At 36.2% G+C, this 19,143-nt stretch overlaps 1 protein-coding gene across 1 annotated transcript in view; it reads right to left on the bottom strand.

Annotated features, from left to right (window-relative positions):
- Positions 1-957: 957 nt before the first annotated feature.
- Positions 958-19,143, bottom strand: part of LRRC63 (leucine rich repeat containing 63) — a 68,018-nt gene continuing 49,832 nt past the window's right edge. Inside the window, exons 7-9 of the mRNA XM_058547723.1 lie at positions 17,198-17,281; positions 12,364-12,603; positions 958-1,198 (exon numbers count right to left, since the gene is read on the bottom strand). Coding sequence (XP_058403706.1) covers positions 958-1,198; positions 12,364-12,603; positions 17,198-17,281 — 565 coding nt within the window. The remainder of the gene's footprint in view (positions 1,199-12,363; positions 12,604-17,197; positions 17,282-19,143) is intronic.

The raw sequence follows: 19,143 nt of genomic DNA on the forward strand, positions 1-19,143 counted from the left end.
TTTGCCTGGTTTATTTTATCTTTGATTTAAATGATATTACTAAATGATACACACAAACCTGACATAATGTGTATTTTCTGACATTCTCTAATGATAAGATAGCTGTGTAAATTTAAATCATCTCATTTCTTCAAGTTGAATTAGCAATAACAGTTTAGATTTAAGTTAACTGCACATAAAAGATATGCTATATATGAAACAATTCCATGCCATTCTAAAATTATTTGTTGTATCAAAATGCTCTTTTTCCTTCCTCTTACTAAACACTAATTCTTAAAGCCTCAAGTTGGCTTGTATGTGTATGTTGCTTTGCAATGTAATTTTGTAAGTTTTATTTGATTTTCTTGCCAGCCTATTACCGAAGACCCGTTGCTGCTGGCACTAGCCCCTGGAATCAGGCTTTATGAAAGGAAGGTCAAGATAACTGAGAGATTGTACCAGTTTTCTAAGAGCCTGGGTAATGAATTCAAACAACTAAAGATAGGACTGGAATTAATCTTTTATTCCCAAAAGTAATCCACAGTTGAGATCACTGGAACTGGACAGATTTCCACAGAAATGCACAAACATTGAGGACCTGGGTACGGGACTTTGAAACTGTACGAGGCACAAACTCCACTGATGACTTTGAAATGCTAACTTATCACTTAGAATGAAAGCTTGAAAGGGTCAGTAAGATACATCTTTTTTGCAAAGGATTCTAACATTTTTCTTTTTATGGTAAACATGCTCTGAAAGAAATTTTCTAGATCTTCATTGAAATCCAAAGACCTTTACTAATCCTTGTTAAGTAATGATTATGCAACAATTCCCTAACAATCACAAACTTTCTTAAGAAGCTGGGATTACAAAGAGGATTCACATGAGAAGACACTTAGGTCTTCCATCCAGAACCTGTACTCTCAAACAAATGAATTACCGTATACATACACAAATGAATTACCGTATACATACACTTTAATGGCTTTTCAAGTGGGACTCATAAATCTGCGCCTGACTCAACTCGGAATTTAGAGCTGTTCTTTTACCAGGAATGTTATCTACAACAAAACTGCTTTCCTTTGCTTTTCTATAGCAAGAAGAAGAACAGACATGAAACATAACGGGTAGGTGTGTTGCTCCAAAGATATCGAAGGATCGGATGACGCGAAAACCTTCACCAAACTTGGGACCGTGGCACCATTCACATCTGGATGTCCTGCAGTAGAGGAAACAATAATCAATATCTAGTAGATTTCTACTGAAGGAAAAACGTTTTGCTTGATGCTATGTAAGACTCAGAGCAGTAAAAAATATGGCCTTTAACATTACTGATCTTACCATCTAACTGAGGAGCAAAGACATACACAAGTGAAAAATTAAATGTGAAAAAATAAAGTAGATGCGTGTGTATAAAACAATCCTAGTTTTCCAAAACAAAAAAGTATAGATGCATGGTAAGAAAACACTCTAAGGATAGATCCCAGAGAGAAAATAGTAATTATCCTTGGACGGTTGATCACTGGGGATTTTAAATTTCTTCATAATGTTTTTCTGATTTCCCAAATTTTCTATAATAAATATGTATTATTTTTATAATTCAAAATAAATATATTATTTTAAAAATAAAGGGACTATCAAAATCTAGTGTAGGGTTAGTGTCCTTATATAGTTTTAAATGTTCACAAGTCGGTTAAAAACAAAAGACATCAACTCCCTAGTACATTAACATTGGCACGTGAACAGGGTATTCACGGAAGAAGAAACCTAAATGTCCAGAGAACACCGAAGAGTAAAGCTTCTCAATCTCATTAGTAATCAGGGAACACAAAACAAAACAGCAAAGGAATACCATTTCATAATCATCAGATGGGCAAGACGTAAAAGTCTGACAGTACAGAGTTTGGTGAGGATATTCCTCATGGTGAGGATGAGGACTATCAGGAACTCTCATACTTTTTCTTTCTTTCTTTCTTTCTTTTTTTTTTGCTGGGGAAGATTCACCCTGAGCTAACATCCACTACCAATCTTCCCCTTTTTGTATGTGAGCCACTGCCACGGCATGGCCACTGACAGACGAGTGGTGTGCAGACGAGTGGTGTAGGTCTGCACCCAGGAATTGAGAGTGTGCCAAACTTAACCACTAGGCCACTGGGGCTGGCCCTCACTGATACTTTCTTAATGGAGTATAAATTGGTATAATCACTTTGGAGAGCAATTTGGCAATTTCTACTCAAGTTGAAGATGCACATACTCTATGAGACGTTGCATAATTTCATAAGAGATATGCTTTAAAATGTTTATTGCAGACTTCTTGGTAATAGTAAAATTGGAAACAGTCCAAATGGTTACCAGCAAGAGAAAGGATAGATTACTCATTCTGTGGAAAACTATACAAGAGTTAATGAACTATAGCTATATAAATCAATATAGATAAATCGAAAAAAAATTGTTGAGCATAAAAAACAAGTTGTAGAAGAACATATTTTGTGATATTTATATAAAGTTTAAAACATGAAAAATAATACTACACATCTGTTAGAGGTTTTTTATGACACCAACTAATTCTCCAGTTCCCTGCAGACATCAGCTGGGTGTCCTACAATTCAATTCCATCTGACACTAATTATGTGGAGTTAGCTCAGACTCCACAGGTTTAAGGGCTCAGTCCCACAAGACTGCTCTCACTTCAGATGCAGCTGCAAGTATTGGGTCCCCAGGTTACCCACACTTCTGTTCAGCTTGGCTACAAATTGGAGGTTCCTGTGCTACCCCCCTCCAGATTTGATAATTTGCTAGAACAACTCACAGGGCTCAGGAAAATGCTGTATTCACTACTACAGTTTGTTATAAAGGATGCAAATGAACAACCAGATAAAGCGAGGTCTGAAAGCATCCTGAGGGCAGGAGTCCCGTCCCTGTGGAGTTAGGGTATACCATCCGCCAGGCAGGAGATCTGTTTGCCAACTCAGAAGTTCTCTGAACCCCATGGTTTAGGGGTTTTTATGAAAGTTTAATTACATAGGCATGATTGATTAAGTGATTGGCCATAGGTAATTGAATACAATCTCCAGCCCCTCTCTCCTCCTGGAGGCAGAGGGAGGTGGAGCTGAAAGTTCCAGCCTTCTCATGAAAGCTTGGTCTTTCTGGCTGCCAGCCCCGCATCCTGAAACTATCTAGGGGACCCCAAGAATCACCTTATTTGCATAAACTCAGATACTCAGCCACTTGAAAGGGGCTCCTTACAAATAACAAAGGACACTCCTATCAGTGAGGAAATTTCAAAGGTCTTAGGGGCTCTGTGCCAGCAACTGGGGACAAAGACCAATATTTTTTCTTATACCACAATCTTGTTGATAGAAATATACAGCTGTAGTAAGAATAAAACATGTAGGGGAATCATAACTATCCAGTTAAGGAGAGAGGTTATTTCTGGAGAGGAAGCAAATGAGATTAGAGAAGGGTCAACGGCGGCTTTAACTGTATATGTAATGTTTTACTTAAAATAAAGATCTGAAGCAAATATACAAAGATGATAAGATTTGCTGAAGCCATGAGGTGTTCAGTTTTAACTATATTCAGTATGTAGATTAGAATGCTAATATATAGTTTACAATAGAAAAACAACGTATGCTAAATTAGCAAATGAATACTCTGTAAAGAAAATTGTCTAGTTATGTTACATGCCGTAACTCAAGCAGGCTGAGCTCTGAGTCAAATCAAGACTTTTGAAGCTGATCTCACAGAAACAGCGGGTAGACTGGTGGTTGCCAGGTGCTGGGTGGAGAGGGAAATGGGGAGATGTAGGTCAAAGGGTACAACCTTTCACTTATAAGATGAGTAAGTTCTGAGGATCTAATATACAGCGTGGTGACTATAGTTAGTAATGTGGTATTGTATACTTGAAATTTCTAGGAGTATATCTGAAGTGTTCTTACCACACACAAAAAAGAGTTAACTATGTGAGGTGATGGATGTGTTAATTAACTTGATTTTTGTAATCATTTCACAATGTATGTGTATATCAAATCATCACATTGCACACTTTAAGTATATATAATTTTGTCAAGAAAACAAACAAACAAAACTAAAACCAAATTGAGGCTTTTGAAACAAGCCTCCTCTGGCTGGGAATTGTAAGGGAGGAAAAAAATCTTTTTCCTCTATGCATCATAGGTTCATTGGCTGGGGCCCTAGAAATTAAACTTGTCAAACATATTAACAAGAGAAAAAAACAATTTAATTAAGTATACATGCATGAGACTTTCACAAAGAAATGAGGCTCAAGGAGGTAGCCAGATGACTGAGGCTTATATACCATCTTAGGCTAAACAAAGGAAAAAGGATTTGGGGCTTCTGGTCCAGAGAGGCAAGTTATGGGAGAATGAGGGGAGGAAACATATGGTAAATAAAAGTTGCCTTGTTATGCAGATAAGAGTCTCTCAGATGATAACAGTTGTCTTCTGGAGTAGTTGTCTTCCAGGTGTGGACACAATTTTACAAATGGAAACTTCCTTTATAGAAGGGGAAATTTATATTCTATTTTTAGGCAGTTAAAGGGAAGTAAAGAGCTTTTCCTGCATCTGCTGGATCTCAATTGCCTTCAGCCCAAAATAATCCATAGGTAAAAGAGGCATATTTTAGGGTGGCATATTCTGGAATCCTTCAGAATAAAGAGGAAAAATTCAGAAGGTCCAATATCAACTATTATAGTCCCAGAAAGAGAAAGCACAGAAAAATAGAAGACAATATTTTCAAAGCAATAGTATAAGAAAATTTCTCAAAATTGAAATACCTGAGTTTACAGATTGAAAAGATATATCGAGTGTCCAACACATTGAATTAAAAAAAGATCTCACAAAGGCATGTCATCATGAAAATTTAAAACAATCAGAAAAAAAAGAGAAGATTCAAAACACTTCCAAAGAATAATCATAGGTTATATATGAAGAATAAAGAATAAGAAAGCCGCAGATCTCAAACACAAAACATAAAAGTAGAAGATGATGAAGCAATGTCTTCAAAATCCTGAAGAAAATGATTGAACACGGAGTTTTATACCCAGCCAAATTATCAATCAAGTCTGAGTTCAGAATAAAGACATACTCAAACATGCATGGTCTTAAAATTGTATTTCCATGCATTCTTTTGCAGGGAGATGTTGGAGGGCAGGCTTCACCAAAATGAGGAGGTAAACAAAGGAAATTCCAAGATGATGGTGAAGGGAAGTCCTGGAATAACAGTTGTGAACCAGATCTAGACAGCAATTTTTCTAGATTGGAGCAGGAACACACAGGGCTCCAGGGTGAATTTAAAAAAAATTAATGGGACTGATTGACTATCTGATACATTCATATGATAGAGATTTAAATAACTCTATTAGAATGTTCAGGGCAGAATTAATGATGAACACATAGAAAACAAAGTAAATGAATAAAGGTAAATTACTCTTTCTAGTAAAAACAAAAAGTTGTACAATAAAGGACAGGTATTCATAGTACACTGTGTAGCTTTAGATTTTATAATAATTATTGATTTAAATTCATTATTTTACTGAAGAAATATTAAGCATGTATTATGTTGCAGGAACTATCCTAGGTGCTGGAAATAATATTAATGAACAAAACTATCAAGTATGCTTGTCTTCATGGAGCTTACATACTAGAGGGAGAGCCAGATATTAAACAAAATAATTAGGTAAAATATAAAATGAGATGATAGTAAGTGCTACAGAGAAAAATAAAGCAGGGAAGAAGGAGAGATAAGGAGTACTAGTAATGTGAGGCATAGGGTGCTTGAAATTTTAAATGGGGTGTTCATAACTATATTGGAAAGTTGGAGGGAGGAGACATATATATGTGAGGGTTGATAAGAGTCCTAAACACCTATCTTGCTTAGTAGGAAGCTTGCTGAAATTGAAAACACAAGAGAATGACTCAAGAATGCCATTTAAAAATATGCAGGCAACCCAAAAATAAACCCTTGTATATATAGTCAAATGATTTTCAATACAGGTGCCAAGAAAATTCAATGAGGAAAGGACAGTCTTTTCAACAAATGGTGTTGGGAAAACTGGATATCCACGTGCAAAAAACTAAAGTTAGACTCTCACCTTATACCATATACAAAAATTAACTCAAATTGGATAAAAACCTGACCATAAGATCTAAAACTACTGAACTCTTAGAAGAAAACATACGGGGAAAGCTTCATGACATTGGACTTGGCAATAATTTCTTAAACGTGACACCAAAAGCACAGGAAGCAAATAAAAGAAAAAAAAGATAAATAGTACTTCGTTAAAATTAAAAACTTTTGTTGCATTAAAGAGCACCATCAACAGTGTGAAGAGGTAACTGATGATTGGGAGAAAATATTTCCAAATCATATATATGATAAGAAGTTAATATCCAGAATATATAGACAACTACAACTCGACAACAGAAAACAGAAACAACCCAATTAAAAAATAGGCAAGGGACTTAAACAGATATTTCTCCAAAGTTTGGAAGATATACAGATGGCCAACAACCACATGAAAAGATGCTTAACATCATTCACCATTAGGCAAATGCAAATCAATACCACAGTGAGGGGCCGGCCCTATGGCTTAGCGGTTAAGTGTGCTCGCTCCGCTACTGGCGGCCCGGGTTCGGAACCCCGGGCTTGCACCGACGCACCGCTTCTCTGGCCATGCTGAGGCCACGTCCCACATACAGCAACTAGAAGGCTGTGCAACTATGACATACAACTATCTACTGGGGCTTTGAGGAAAAAAAGGAGGAGGATTGGCAATAGATGTTAGCTCAGAGCTGATCTTCCTCACAAAATAAATAAATAAATAATAATACCACAATGAGATACCACCTCACACCAATTAGGATGGCTACCATCAAAAAACTAGAAAATAACAAGTGTTGGTGAGGATTTGAAGAAATTGGAACCCTGCGCACTGCTGGTGGGAATGTAAAATGGTACAGCCACTGTGGAAAACAGAGTGGTTCCTCAAAAAGTTAAAAATAGAATTATCATATGATCCAGCAATTTCATTTCTGGGTATTTACCCAAAAGAATGGAAAGCAGGATTTTGAAGAGATATTTGCACATCCATGTTCATAGCAGCATTATTCACAATAGCCAAAAGGCGGAAACACAAATGTCCATGGACAGATGAATGGATAAACAAAATGTGGTATATACACACAATGGACTTTTATTCCACCTTTAAAAGGAAGGAAATTCTGACACGTGCTACAACATGGATGAACCTTGAGGACATTATGCTAAGTGAAATAAGCCAATCACAAAAAGACAAATATCGTATGATTCCACTCATATGGGGGTTCCTAGAGTAGTCAAATTCATAGAGACAGAAAGGAGAAGGCTGTGTTCCAGGGGTGAGGGGGAGAAGGAAATGGGGAGTTATTGTTTAATGGGTATAAAGTTCCAGTTTTGAAAGATGAAAAGAGTTCTGGAGATTGCACAATAATATTAATGTACTTATTACTGAACAGTACAGTTAAAAATGGTCAAGATGATAAATTTTATTTTGCATGTATTTTACCACAATTGAAAATAAAATTTTAAAAATATGGACGCAAACACCAGAAGAGAACTGAAAAAAGAGTTTCGCAATAGGTGACTCAGGGAGCAAAGAGTGAGGGAGGAAAAGAGATGTGGGCAGGGATGACTGATTTTCTTTATAATATCAGTAGTAAATGTTTCATCTTTTAAACTAAATACTTATGTTGATTAAAAAATAAAATTATATTAAAATGAAAAAAAAAATTTGGTTGAGCAGGTCACCTAAACTCTTGGTGAATGACATCTTCAAAATAAGTGGGTTTGGTGGCCTGAGTTATTATTTCCTAATTCTCTCTAACTATTTCTATTACTCTCCCCAAGTAAGTAATAGGTATTTGAGAAAATACACTGGTGTTAATAAAATTACATGGAAAAGTAAATTGTAGTAATATAATAATTTCATCAAAATTCAAAGATTTTTGCACAATAATGAAAAATGGAAGGCTATAAAGATGTTAAAAGACATAATGAGTTATTTTTAGTAAAGATGAATTCTGAGTATTAAGTACTCTCAAGGCTTTATAGTTTAGTGGAACTGAGTGATACTTTTGAAACTTTAGTCTACACCTCTGGTTAAACATTTCTATCATTCGCATGCCCAAGGAAGTTAAAGTAAAATTCTATGGAACATGTGTCTTCTGACCCAACTCTTGACAAAGGCCTGAATCTTTTCCCTACTTTCCTGGAAGTAGTTGTAATCACTCCTTCTCTAGCCCCTTTTATTCATCATTCACTTGTATCACTTTTTATTTACATGAAAACCTGTCCTTGTAAAATTTCCAAACAATATAGAAGTGTGCAGAGGAAAACACAGAATTTCCCTTTTTATTCCTCCCTTCACTCACACTGGCTCCCCTCTCCAGAATAACCAAAGCTCATAGTTCGGGTTGTACTCTGTAGCTCCCAGCACGTGACTGTTCTTTACATAAATGGAATTGCTCTCATGTGTGTGTTCACTCACTCTGTGTGTATGTATCTGCGTGTACAGCTTGCTTTTCTGATTTAACAAAATGTCTTGGACAGCTTTCTGTGTCAATACATTTTGTTTTACTTCATTCTTATTAGTGGCATTAAAATGTTCCACAACAGGAATACATCATAATTTATTTTACCACTTTTTTATTGATGCACATTTGGGCTGCAATTATCATTCCTTTGCCTAAATTTGTGTTCACATATAATTATTTCTATAAGACAGATTCCTAAAACACATTTCTATTTTAAGGAGCAAGTAAGGTATTGTCAAATTGCTTTCCACAAAGCCTTCACCAATTTACAGCGCCACCAATGTACACAATAATCCTCCTTTCAGGCATCCGAAGCTAACACTTAATCTTTTTAGTTTTATAAAACAGATAGATAAAAAAATCTAATGTTGCTTTTTTACATTGCAATTCCTTGATTACTAGTGAGATTTAACATTCTTGTTTGTCATCTATCTATATATCGTCACCCATGAATTGCATATTCCTATCACATAACCCACATTTTCTGTGGGTTCTATCTTTTCTTATTGATTTGTGGGAGACATACATACATGTTTCAACAGTTACGAGCGTTGCACTATCTCCTTTCAGTTAATGGCTTGTCTCTTAATTTCATTGATAGTGTCATATTATGTGGAAATATTACATTTTTGTCAAATTATGAAGCTTTGCTTTACTGTTTATATTTTTTGTGTTTTGTTTAAGGTATCTCTCCCTACTGTGAAGTCATACAGATAGTCTCCTATACTTGCTTGTAAAGGCTTTGAGCTTTTGCTTTTCATATTTAAATTATTAATCCAACTGGAAATGATTTTGTATATGATAGTGACATATATATACATAGCAGGGATCACTATATATTGTTTCCTTATAGACCACCATATGTCTCAGTATCGTTTATTGAAAAGTCTATCCTTTCTCTACTGATCCACAGTGCTATTTTGTCCAATATCAAGTCTTTACATATGCATGAGAACACAACTGGGCTATGCATTCTGTTCCATTGGTTAAATTCTCTTTCCTTGCACATGAAACCAACTGTGTTCCTTTCTCTAATTCTATAATAAGTCTTTATATCTGGTAGGCCAAGTCCCTATGTTAGGCTTCTTTTTCAAGTTTGTTTTGGCTATTTTGGAGTCTCTGCTTTTCCATACACATTTTATAATCAGCTTGTCGGTGTCTCAAAAAATTCTGTTGGGATTTTGACCAGAATACATTGAACATGTAGCTCTATTTTGGGAGAACTAATATATTTTGGTATTGAATCTTATTATACCTGAATATGTATCTCTCTCTCATTTAATTCAGCCTTCTTTACCTTTTTGTAAAGTTTTAATTTTTTTCTCCATAAATATCTTGTACATATTTCACTTGATATATTCCTAGGTACATTATGTTTTTTCTTGCTATCATAAAAAGTACCTTTTCAAAATTATATTTCTAACTGTTTGATGTTTGGTTTTAGTTACATCGTCTTTTTAATGCCACACTCTCGACAATGTTGTTATTATTATTTCATAGATCATAGAGATCATGTTTGTTTACCTACATATTTTCCAATTTATTTTCCCTTCATTCTTTCTTACATCTCATAACTTGCTTCTGGAGTCATTTTCTTGCTTTCAGATGCACATCCTTTGCAAGTTCCTTTAGTGAAAACCTATGCAGAGTAAATTCTCTGTTTTTTTTCTTTCTGGAAATGCCAATCTTTCTCCTTTGTTCTTGAAAGTTAGTTTTGCTGGGCAAAATAACATCTCTTCAGTTATCATTCCACTGTTGCTGCCAGTTGATTTGTTGTTCTTTGTAAGTGACTTTTCTTCCTAGCTGATTTTAAGTCTTTGTTGTTGCCTTTGGTGTTCTTCAGTTGTACCACAAGGAGTTTTTCTTAGCTTGTGGAGAGCTTTCAGTGTCTGTGAATTCACATCTTTCATTACTTCTGAGAAGTTACAGTCATTATCTCACTGGACAATACTGTCAACATTCTCTTGATTCTCGCTTTCGGGGACTCTAAGTGTATGTTAAATCTTCTTTTTTTATTGTCCATATTTCTTTACCTCTTGTCTGCATATAAACAATAATTTCTTCAGATTTCTCTTCATGTGTGTATAATTGTCTGTTTAGCCTATGCACCAAGTTAATTTCAACTATTACACTTTTAGTTTCTAGAATTTCATTTCATTTAAAATTTCTTTTTCATATTTGCCTGGTCACATTGGATGGTCTTTTACTCCTTAATTATTTTTAAAATTATATTTTATTTCTTTAAACACTTCAAGTAGATATTTCATATTCTGCTATCAATTCTAATACCTTAGATCCTTGGAGATTTGCATCTGTTGATTGTTTTTGCTGATTCTACTCTTGGTGGCTTATTTCCTCATGTCTTTGGAAATTTCTTTAAATTGTGAGATAATATTCATTTGAACTTAATTATCTGGAATCTTCAAAGTCTAAATTGATAACGTTTCTCTCAGAAACGTTTGTTCTTCTGGAAGAGACATATTCACTGCTCTGGGACCACTTAGTTCATATTTGGGTACAGATTTGACTCAGAAATGTCAGGTTCAGTTTCCCTACTTTGTGGTGCATTCAAATCTCTTGGTCCCATATCTGTTTACCACTCACTAATTAGGTCTTAATTCTTTTAAAAAATTTTTTGTCCTTGGACATTTTTCTTACTTTCTCGTGTGCATTCAAATCTTATGAGCATTGACATTTCAGTGCATTAAAATTGAAAACTTCAGGCCTGGTTCCTTTTTTTTTTGTGAGGAAGATCAGCCCTGAGCTAACATCCAAGCCAATCCTCCTCCTTTTTTTTCCCTTTTTCTCCCCAAAGCCCCAGTAGATAGTTGTATGTCATAGTTGCACATCCTTCTAGTCGCTGTATGTGGGACACTGCCTCAGCATGGCCAGACAAGCCATGCGTCAGTGCGCGCCCAGGATCCGAACCCAGGCCGCCAGTAGCAGAGCGCGCGCATTTACCCGCTAAGCCATGGGGCCGGCCCTGAGCCTGGTTCCTTTTTTATTGGCAGATTTTTAATCACCTTTTTCAATTTCTCCAATGTTTACCAGTCTGTTCAGGTTTTCCTGCCTTTTATTGAGTCAATACTGGTAATTTATATACTCCTGGGAAGACATTTTACTTAGGCATACAACAAATATTTGTTAAATCAATAATACAAGCACTGATGATCCATACTGCAGTAAAAATAGTTTTATACCATCTGAAGTAAGTGAGATAAGCCTGAGTGGACTGAAAGTGTGGGGTTTAAGAACCCCAGTCCTGAGAGTAGGCAGTGATTCTCACACTAGTCATTGATGGTGTGAGTCTAGTCTCACACTAGACTCACACTAGTCTTCCCGAGGAAGAGAGGTTGCCCTATGTGTGTCTGCTGTATTCCAGGTCTCTACGAAGTGAGAGTAGAGTAAAGCATTGTCCTGCATAGTGTGCCTGGGACTAGAGAATCTTTTCTTGGAAGAACCTACTTCTATGTCCTTAGTAACTCACAGAAAAGATTTATACTACAACTCTGTAGATGTTGCCAGCCACACTTCAGCAATCTGTACCTCACATTGGATTTAAGTAATAACTTGAGAATATTAGAAGATGGGCTGAATTCAGACTACATTATAACGCCTGCAGAGCCTCAAGGAGCAATTTGAAGAACTGTGTGTATATTTTGGTGTGCGGTGTGGGGTACGTGCATGTGTGTGTGTGAATGTGTGCGTGTGTATTTTAATAGTAAAACTGTCATCTGGGCCGGTAATGAAGAACATTTCAAATCCTTAAAAGAGGGCTTCAGAATTTGCTCACCATTTTAGTAACTTTTGAATTTTCCCTGGGATCACATCATAACGTTTCCATAGATTATTTTTTAAAAAGAACAAAGAAGTAAGTTGAGTAAGACTCTGTGGACTATTCAAAGAGTTTTCTCTCCAAAGACTAGGATGAGTATAATTATTCTCAAACAGGATACTTTTCAGGTTAAGCTTCAAAATTCCAGGTGGAAAAGCAGTCAGGTCATTCCCATCAACAAGCAATTTTTCAAGTGATCTGCAAATAAAGGAAACTATATTTTAAAAGGTATCCATGCAATTTATAATACTGAAGTAAAAATCTGTCCCAATGGTCTTGAAAATTGGTATTAAACTTAGTAGCAATAAAATACAAATGTTTAAGTATTTCCTTAGAATCAAAAGAATTAACTTAAAAAGCAACTGAACCCATATGTTATTATGCAAATCAGTGCATTTGTGTGAATAATAAAGTTAAAGCATGTATTTCAGGTCTTTGCAACACGTCATCACTATGGAAAAAGAAATAATATTCACAAACATTGCAAGAGGAATGAATGTTACATTACATAAAATACAATGTAGTATAGTATAACGATACAAAGAAAAAATATATTTTCACAGACAAATTATACACCAATGCATATTTTTTCATTCAAGCCCTATTAAAACAGTGAAATTAACACATCAAAAGGTATTATGTGCTATATTGTACTTTAACTTTTCATCACCTGAGTCCCCTTGGTTTTTATTGTGTCAATTGCTTCTAATAACTCTTATTCCTTTACTCAAAGAGAATCAACATTACGGATTTTCTCATTTTATAGCACATCCCTTACAGGACATTTGGTCCCGTCCAAAATGTCAATAAGACATTTGGTCCATAAGATATTTGGTCGACACCAAAACGTCCTTGATATTTGCAGGACCATTTGGTCCTGTCCAAACTGTCCATCAGACATTTGGCCCATGCCAAAACATCCTCAATATCTGGTCATATTTAGTTCATACCAAAAGTTCCTTGATATTTTCAGGACCATTTAGTCTTGTCCCAAGTGTCCATTAGACATTTGGTCCATGCCAAAAGCTTCTTAATATCTGGTCATATTTGGTCCTGTTGGAAACATCTATGGAGAGATGAGGTCCATGTCAAAAGATCCTTGATATTTGGTCCCGTCCAAAACCGTTCGGCATGGACCAAATATGCTGATGGATGTTTTGGACAGGACCAAATGTTAAGGATCTTTTGGCATGGACCAAATTTCTGATAGACCAAATGTCTTAGGGACATTTTGGAGAGAACCAAATATCAAGGACCTTTTGACACGGACCATATGTCTTATAGATGTCTTGGATAGGATCAAATGTCTGTTAACGCACTTGTCTTGATGGTGTTTTTTACAGTCACTTATCTCCTTTTTAATTAGTGTGGAAAACAGGCAGAAAAGTATCTGTTCATGGGGGAACATATGAAAATCAAATCAAAGGCTAGTCCAACTTGTCAAATGTATTGGGGTGAAGAGGCTGACATACGGCTTCAGGTAATAAGCAGCTGGGGGCCTGTAGGTTTTCATTTGCAGTCTGGTTTCACATCTCTTACCCACACGATTTAATTTCTTTAATTATGACTCCTGTTCACAACATTAAAACATGGTCAAAGCAGCTCATTATTTGAAACAAGGAGGCTAGGAAGATGGCGTCTCAGCTATCTTCATCCCTCAACCACAGTTTGACTATTGCACTTCTCACAGTCTGCAAAAGGTAAGGGAGACCCCAGGCTCTGCTTCAGTCCTGAAGGAGAGAGCTGGCATGGTCACTTTTTTCCTCTACATCAAACACAAGCCTCAGGGCCAGCAGCAGAGAACAACCAGAATTAGGGTGGTGCACTCCAGGGAAATGCCAGTGAGGGCCTCCAGAACACCCACGGATGAGGCTGCCCCTGCCTGAGTTTATTTATCTGAGAGGCCTCACCAGTTTGGGTGCTCCCTTCCTCTCAATGAGTTCTGGGGGAGCTCGGTAGGCTAAACAATCTTTAAAGCTAGAGGAGCTCCATGTTTAGACAGCCTTTGCAGCTGAGCATCCTAGGAAGCAGAGAAACTTCCTCCTGCTACACCACTGACACTCTCGGTGCCCTGAATGATGCTCTGATACTGCCATTGGACCTGGCAGAAGACAGAGCAGCCAGAGGAGAAACACAACACACACAGAATAGTGTTCCTGAAGCAAGCACATTCTGTGGAGACAGACAAAAAGTTGGAGCGGGGGGCAGGAGAAACAATGAGAGGCAAATATGGCATGTGCATACACGCACTCACACACACACACAAAGACTTTCTTAAAACCAAAATACACGATTTGTAAAGCTCAAAAAATTAAGTGGGTGAACTGAAGAAGAACATGGTCTTTGAGGAGATCTGAATTAGAGGCAAAAACAAAGTAGAAGAAATAACTCAGAGTAAAACTACAGAGAAAAATCATGAGGAAAGATATAAGTGCTGTAGACAGATACAGGAGACCTAAGATATAAATAAAAGGCATTGCAGGAAGAGAAAATGAAATAAATGGAGGAGGAGAGGCAATAATTAAACATATTACCTTACCTAAAAACAACGTTAGAGCTGGCTACCTAAGAGTTCGTTTAATTCCAGGAAAGATAGGTTAAAAAAAGAAAGACACTCTTAAGGATAATCTGATAAAATTCCCAAAGATGAAGGATTATGAGAAAAATCTCAGTCTTTCCAGATAACCATAAAAACCACTTACAAAGAGAAAGAAATCAAGCTGGCCTCAGGCGCCTCGTCTGCGACACTGGAAGCTAGAGGAGGATGTGCTGCTGATGGACACCGCTTGTGAGAAGGGCTGCAAGGCAAGACTGCCCACCCATTTGAGACACCATGCATCTACCAGGATTAAAGGTTCAGAGAGAAAATCATGCAGGTACTCCATCTGATGAAAATAAATAAGGAAAAACTCTAAAGGGCCAATGAATCAAAGGAGACATCTCCAGGTTGAAGATGAGATGAAAGGAGTGCAGTAAGCAATGAATCTTGAAATACAGAGTTAAATATAAACGGGGAATGACTGAAAATGCTTGTGAGAGCTAAGTGCTAAATAAATAGTCTTCAAATAAAAAGAGACAAAATGCAAAGGAAAATGCCAATGAGAATCTGAAACAAAAGTTTCTAAACTCTCTCAGCAAAACCTAGAGTCAGATAAGGGGTGAATGCATTTGGAGGGAAAGTGGGAAAATAAAAGTATTCTAAAGGGCTCAACTATTGGTGGAAGGCAGCAGTGGGGAGATAGATCATCAGGGTGGGGGAACTAGCTTATATCTTGCTTTTATAAAATATTAAAGAAAAACATGTTTGTTTGTGAGTTTGGGGAAAGGAAAGATAGCCATTAAGACTGGGAAAGTACAGTAGAGTTCCAAAATTAACAAGTGAGAAAAAAGAGAACAAACAGCATCCTCAAAAGAAAAAGCACATACACACACAAAAAGGAAAAACGAAAAGGAGAAAGTAAATAATTAGTAAATACAAAGTAAAATAAAAGACAAAAAGATAAATAAATCAGTCATAACAAATGCGAAGAGGCTGAAATCCCCTTTTAAACTACAAAGATTGTCACATAGGAATTAAATAATTGGTATAAATATTTAAAAAGCAGAGATAAAATTATCTCCTTTTACTGAAGATAAATGCTCCTAGAAAACTCAACCAGAACTAAGATAATTTGGTTACATAGCTTGATTTTAAATTAATGTAAAGAAGTACATAGCTTTTCTCTATTCTGCACTGGCAATAGTCAGGTAGAAATGGAAATCAGAGAAAATATTACATTCATAGTAGCAACACAATTATAAAATACTTAGAGAAGGTTAGTAAGAAAGATAAAGAACTTGTATGAAGCGAGTCATAAATTTTTAGGAAGAACATAAAACAAGATCTGAACAAATGAGAAAATACATTTTGTTTCAGGACAGAAAAATTTATCATCATCAGAAATGTAAATTCTTCAACATTTACATGTAAACAGTGCAATTCCAGTCAAAATCTCAATTTGATGTTTGTGTTTTTTGGGGGAGGAGGGGCTTCGAATTATCTTAAAGATCATGATTTAAAGAGAATAGTTAAAAGACTATTGAAAAATAATCTCCCTGCTAGTTATTAAAAATTATCCTAAAGTCGTAATAAAAATAGTATGGTTACTGTCCTAGAAGGACATAGATGAACCTCAGAGACTTTTTAAAAATTAATGTGAGGGGCCGGCCCCGTGGCTTAGCGGTTAAGTGAGCGTGCTCCGCTGCTGGCGACCTGGGTTCGGATCCCGGGCGTGCACCGACGCACCGCTTCTCTGGCCATGCTGAGGCCATGTCCCACATACAGCAACTAGAAGGATGTGCAGCTATGACATACAACTATCTACTGGCGCTTTGGGGGGAAATAAATAAATAAATAAAATCTTTAAAAAAAAATTAATGTGAGAAAGAATTAGATCTTAGTATTAAAATTACACTGTGTATTATTAGCACTTTGTATATATGTACTTCCTTACAAAGAATAAATAAAACTGATAATAACTGCAGGTGCATACATGAAAAATGGACAAAAGTAGTTTGTCATTCTATTAAGTGGGCATCAATAGTGTCCTTTAAATAATTACTGAAAATGTTATGTATTAAAAATACTATACACCAATCATTCAAATTACCTTTTGGTAAACTTTACGCTTTACATATTACGCTTTACGGCTATTAAACAAATGAAAGGACTCAATCGTCACCATCATGATCATCATCAAATATACCCTTAAGGGGCCTATGAATTTGTGTGTACTTACTACTTCCAAAATACCTGAGTTTCTGGATTTCATTTGGAATAAAAGCAATATTATTGTAGGAAATATCAAATGTCTCAAGATGGAACAAGGAAAATAACCTTAAATAAAAAGAAAAAATGATTATATGTTTGTCATTACTGGGTATAAATAAAGAATCAAATACTTGAATATAGGTAGAAGTACAGAGAAACTGTATTTTTCTAAGATCTTGAAATTTATATTGACTTCTTTTCATTATAGATAGTGTAATTACAATGAAAGTTCCTAAAAATTATTCATCTATCCCTTCAGACTGGTTTGAATGTTTGGAGTAGAAAAAGCCCTGTCTAGAAAAAGCCACCTGAGAAATTCCTAACAACATTTAGATATAATTTTTCTTGATTGCTGTATTAGTTTCCAAGGGCGACATAAAAAATTAACACAATCTGGGCAGTTTAAAACAACAGAAATTTATTCTTTCACAGTTCAGGAGCCCAGAAGTCCGAAATCAAGGTGTCGGCTGGAGGCTCTGAGGGAGAAACTATTCTTTGCTTCTCTCCTAGCTTCTGGTAGTTTCTGGCAATCCTTGGTGTTCCTTCCCTTGTGTCAGCATAACTCCAATCTGTGCCTTTGTCTTCACATGGCCAGAGTGCCATTTATTGGATTTAGAGCCCACCCTAATCCAGTATGACCTCATATTAACGTAACTAATTATATCTGCAAAGATCCTATATCCAAATAAGGTCACATTCCGAGGTTCTGCATGGACATGAATTTTTGAGGGACACTATTCAACCTAGTGTAGTTGCATTAAGATTTTCCTAGTGAAATATCTTTGGTCTTTCTTTCCATTAAGCTAAGAACTTAAAAGTAAGAACCAAAGAACACAAAGATTCTGTAACACGGAGAGCCCTGTCTCCTGGGAGGTGGGAGTTGGAGTTGCTTCTTAAAGACTGAAATTGAAGAACTAAGCGGGACATTTACCAAAATCCCTCGTACATGTCCCCCTTTTTGTGTATACTGTTCTCAAATACCTTTCTGTTTCCCATATAAATAAAAGATGACAACTTACTTGCATAATTATTAATTGAAGCATCATGAGCACAATATTTCATTAACTTCCTATTATCTTAGCGTGGCATATAATAGTGCTCAGGATGTGGCCTCAGACCACTTGTCCAGCTCACCTCTCACACACCCGCCCCATATTCATTGATGGTCCAGCATTTATTTGCTAAAATTCCCTGAATTAGCCAGTTCTCACATATCTCCCAATACCGACCGTATGCAATTCCCCTAAACTTGACTCTTCTATCAGTGTCTTCATTTTTTAAGCCTTGGCTCGGATATCACCTCTTCCAAGGAACTCTTCTGGAATCTTTCAGTCCAGGTAAGCTGCCTCTTCTGTACCTCTCTGCTTACCTCTACCATAGAACTTACCACATTGTGTAATAATTGTCTCCTAAACTATGAGGTTCTGGAGGCCAAGGATTCAATTTTACATTTTTATATATCCAATGCTCTGCACAGTGCCTACATGATAAGTGCTTAGTAAATCTCAATTGAATGAAAGCGATGGTGATCCCAGTTACCTTAAAATCATTTGCTCTGAGAAATTAATGAGAATGAACAGAAAAATAAAAGAAATGCCTTTTCAGTTCAGTGTTCTTCTCAGACTTCTTATCGTCTCTGTAAAGAAAATGTTAAAACCATCTGTTCCATTTTTCAGTTCAAAATTATGTTATTTTATTTTATTGGCCTCAGGAAGTTTCTAGAATCATTTTATCTTCCCTTATCACTTCAGTACTGGCAAACTAGGCTGGTTCCAGGCTTTTACCACTGATGTTATATTCCTGTTGATCGTGATGTTTAATAGCGCTTGCAGACAGCTTTGAAGAAGCTAATTAAGAAACTTCATAGGTTCTAGAGTTGAAATTTACCTCATCTATATATATGATTTTAGAGAGAAAATCTGTTTAGA

Source organism: Diceros bicornis, chromosome 9 (genome assembly GCF_020826845.1).
Source record: "Diceros bicornis minor isolate mBicDic1 chromosome 9, mDicBic1.mat.cur, whole genome shotgun sequence".
NCBI lineage: Eukaryota > Metazoa > Chordata > Mammalia > Perissodactyla > Rhinocerotidae > Diceros > Diceros bicornis.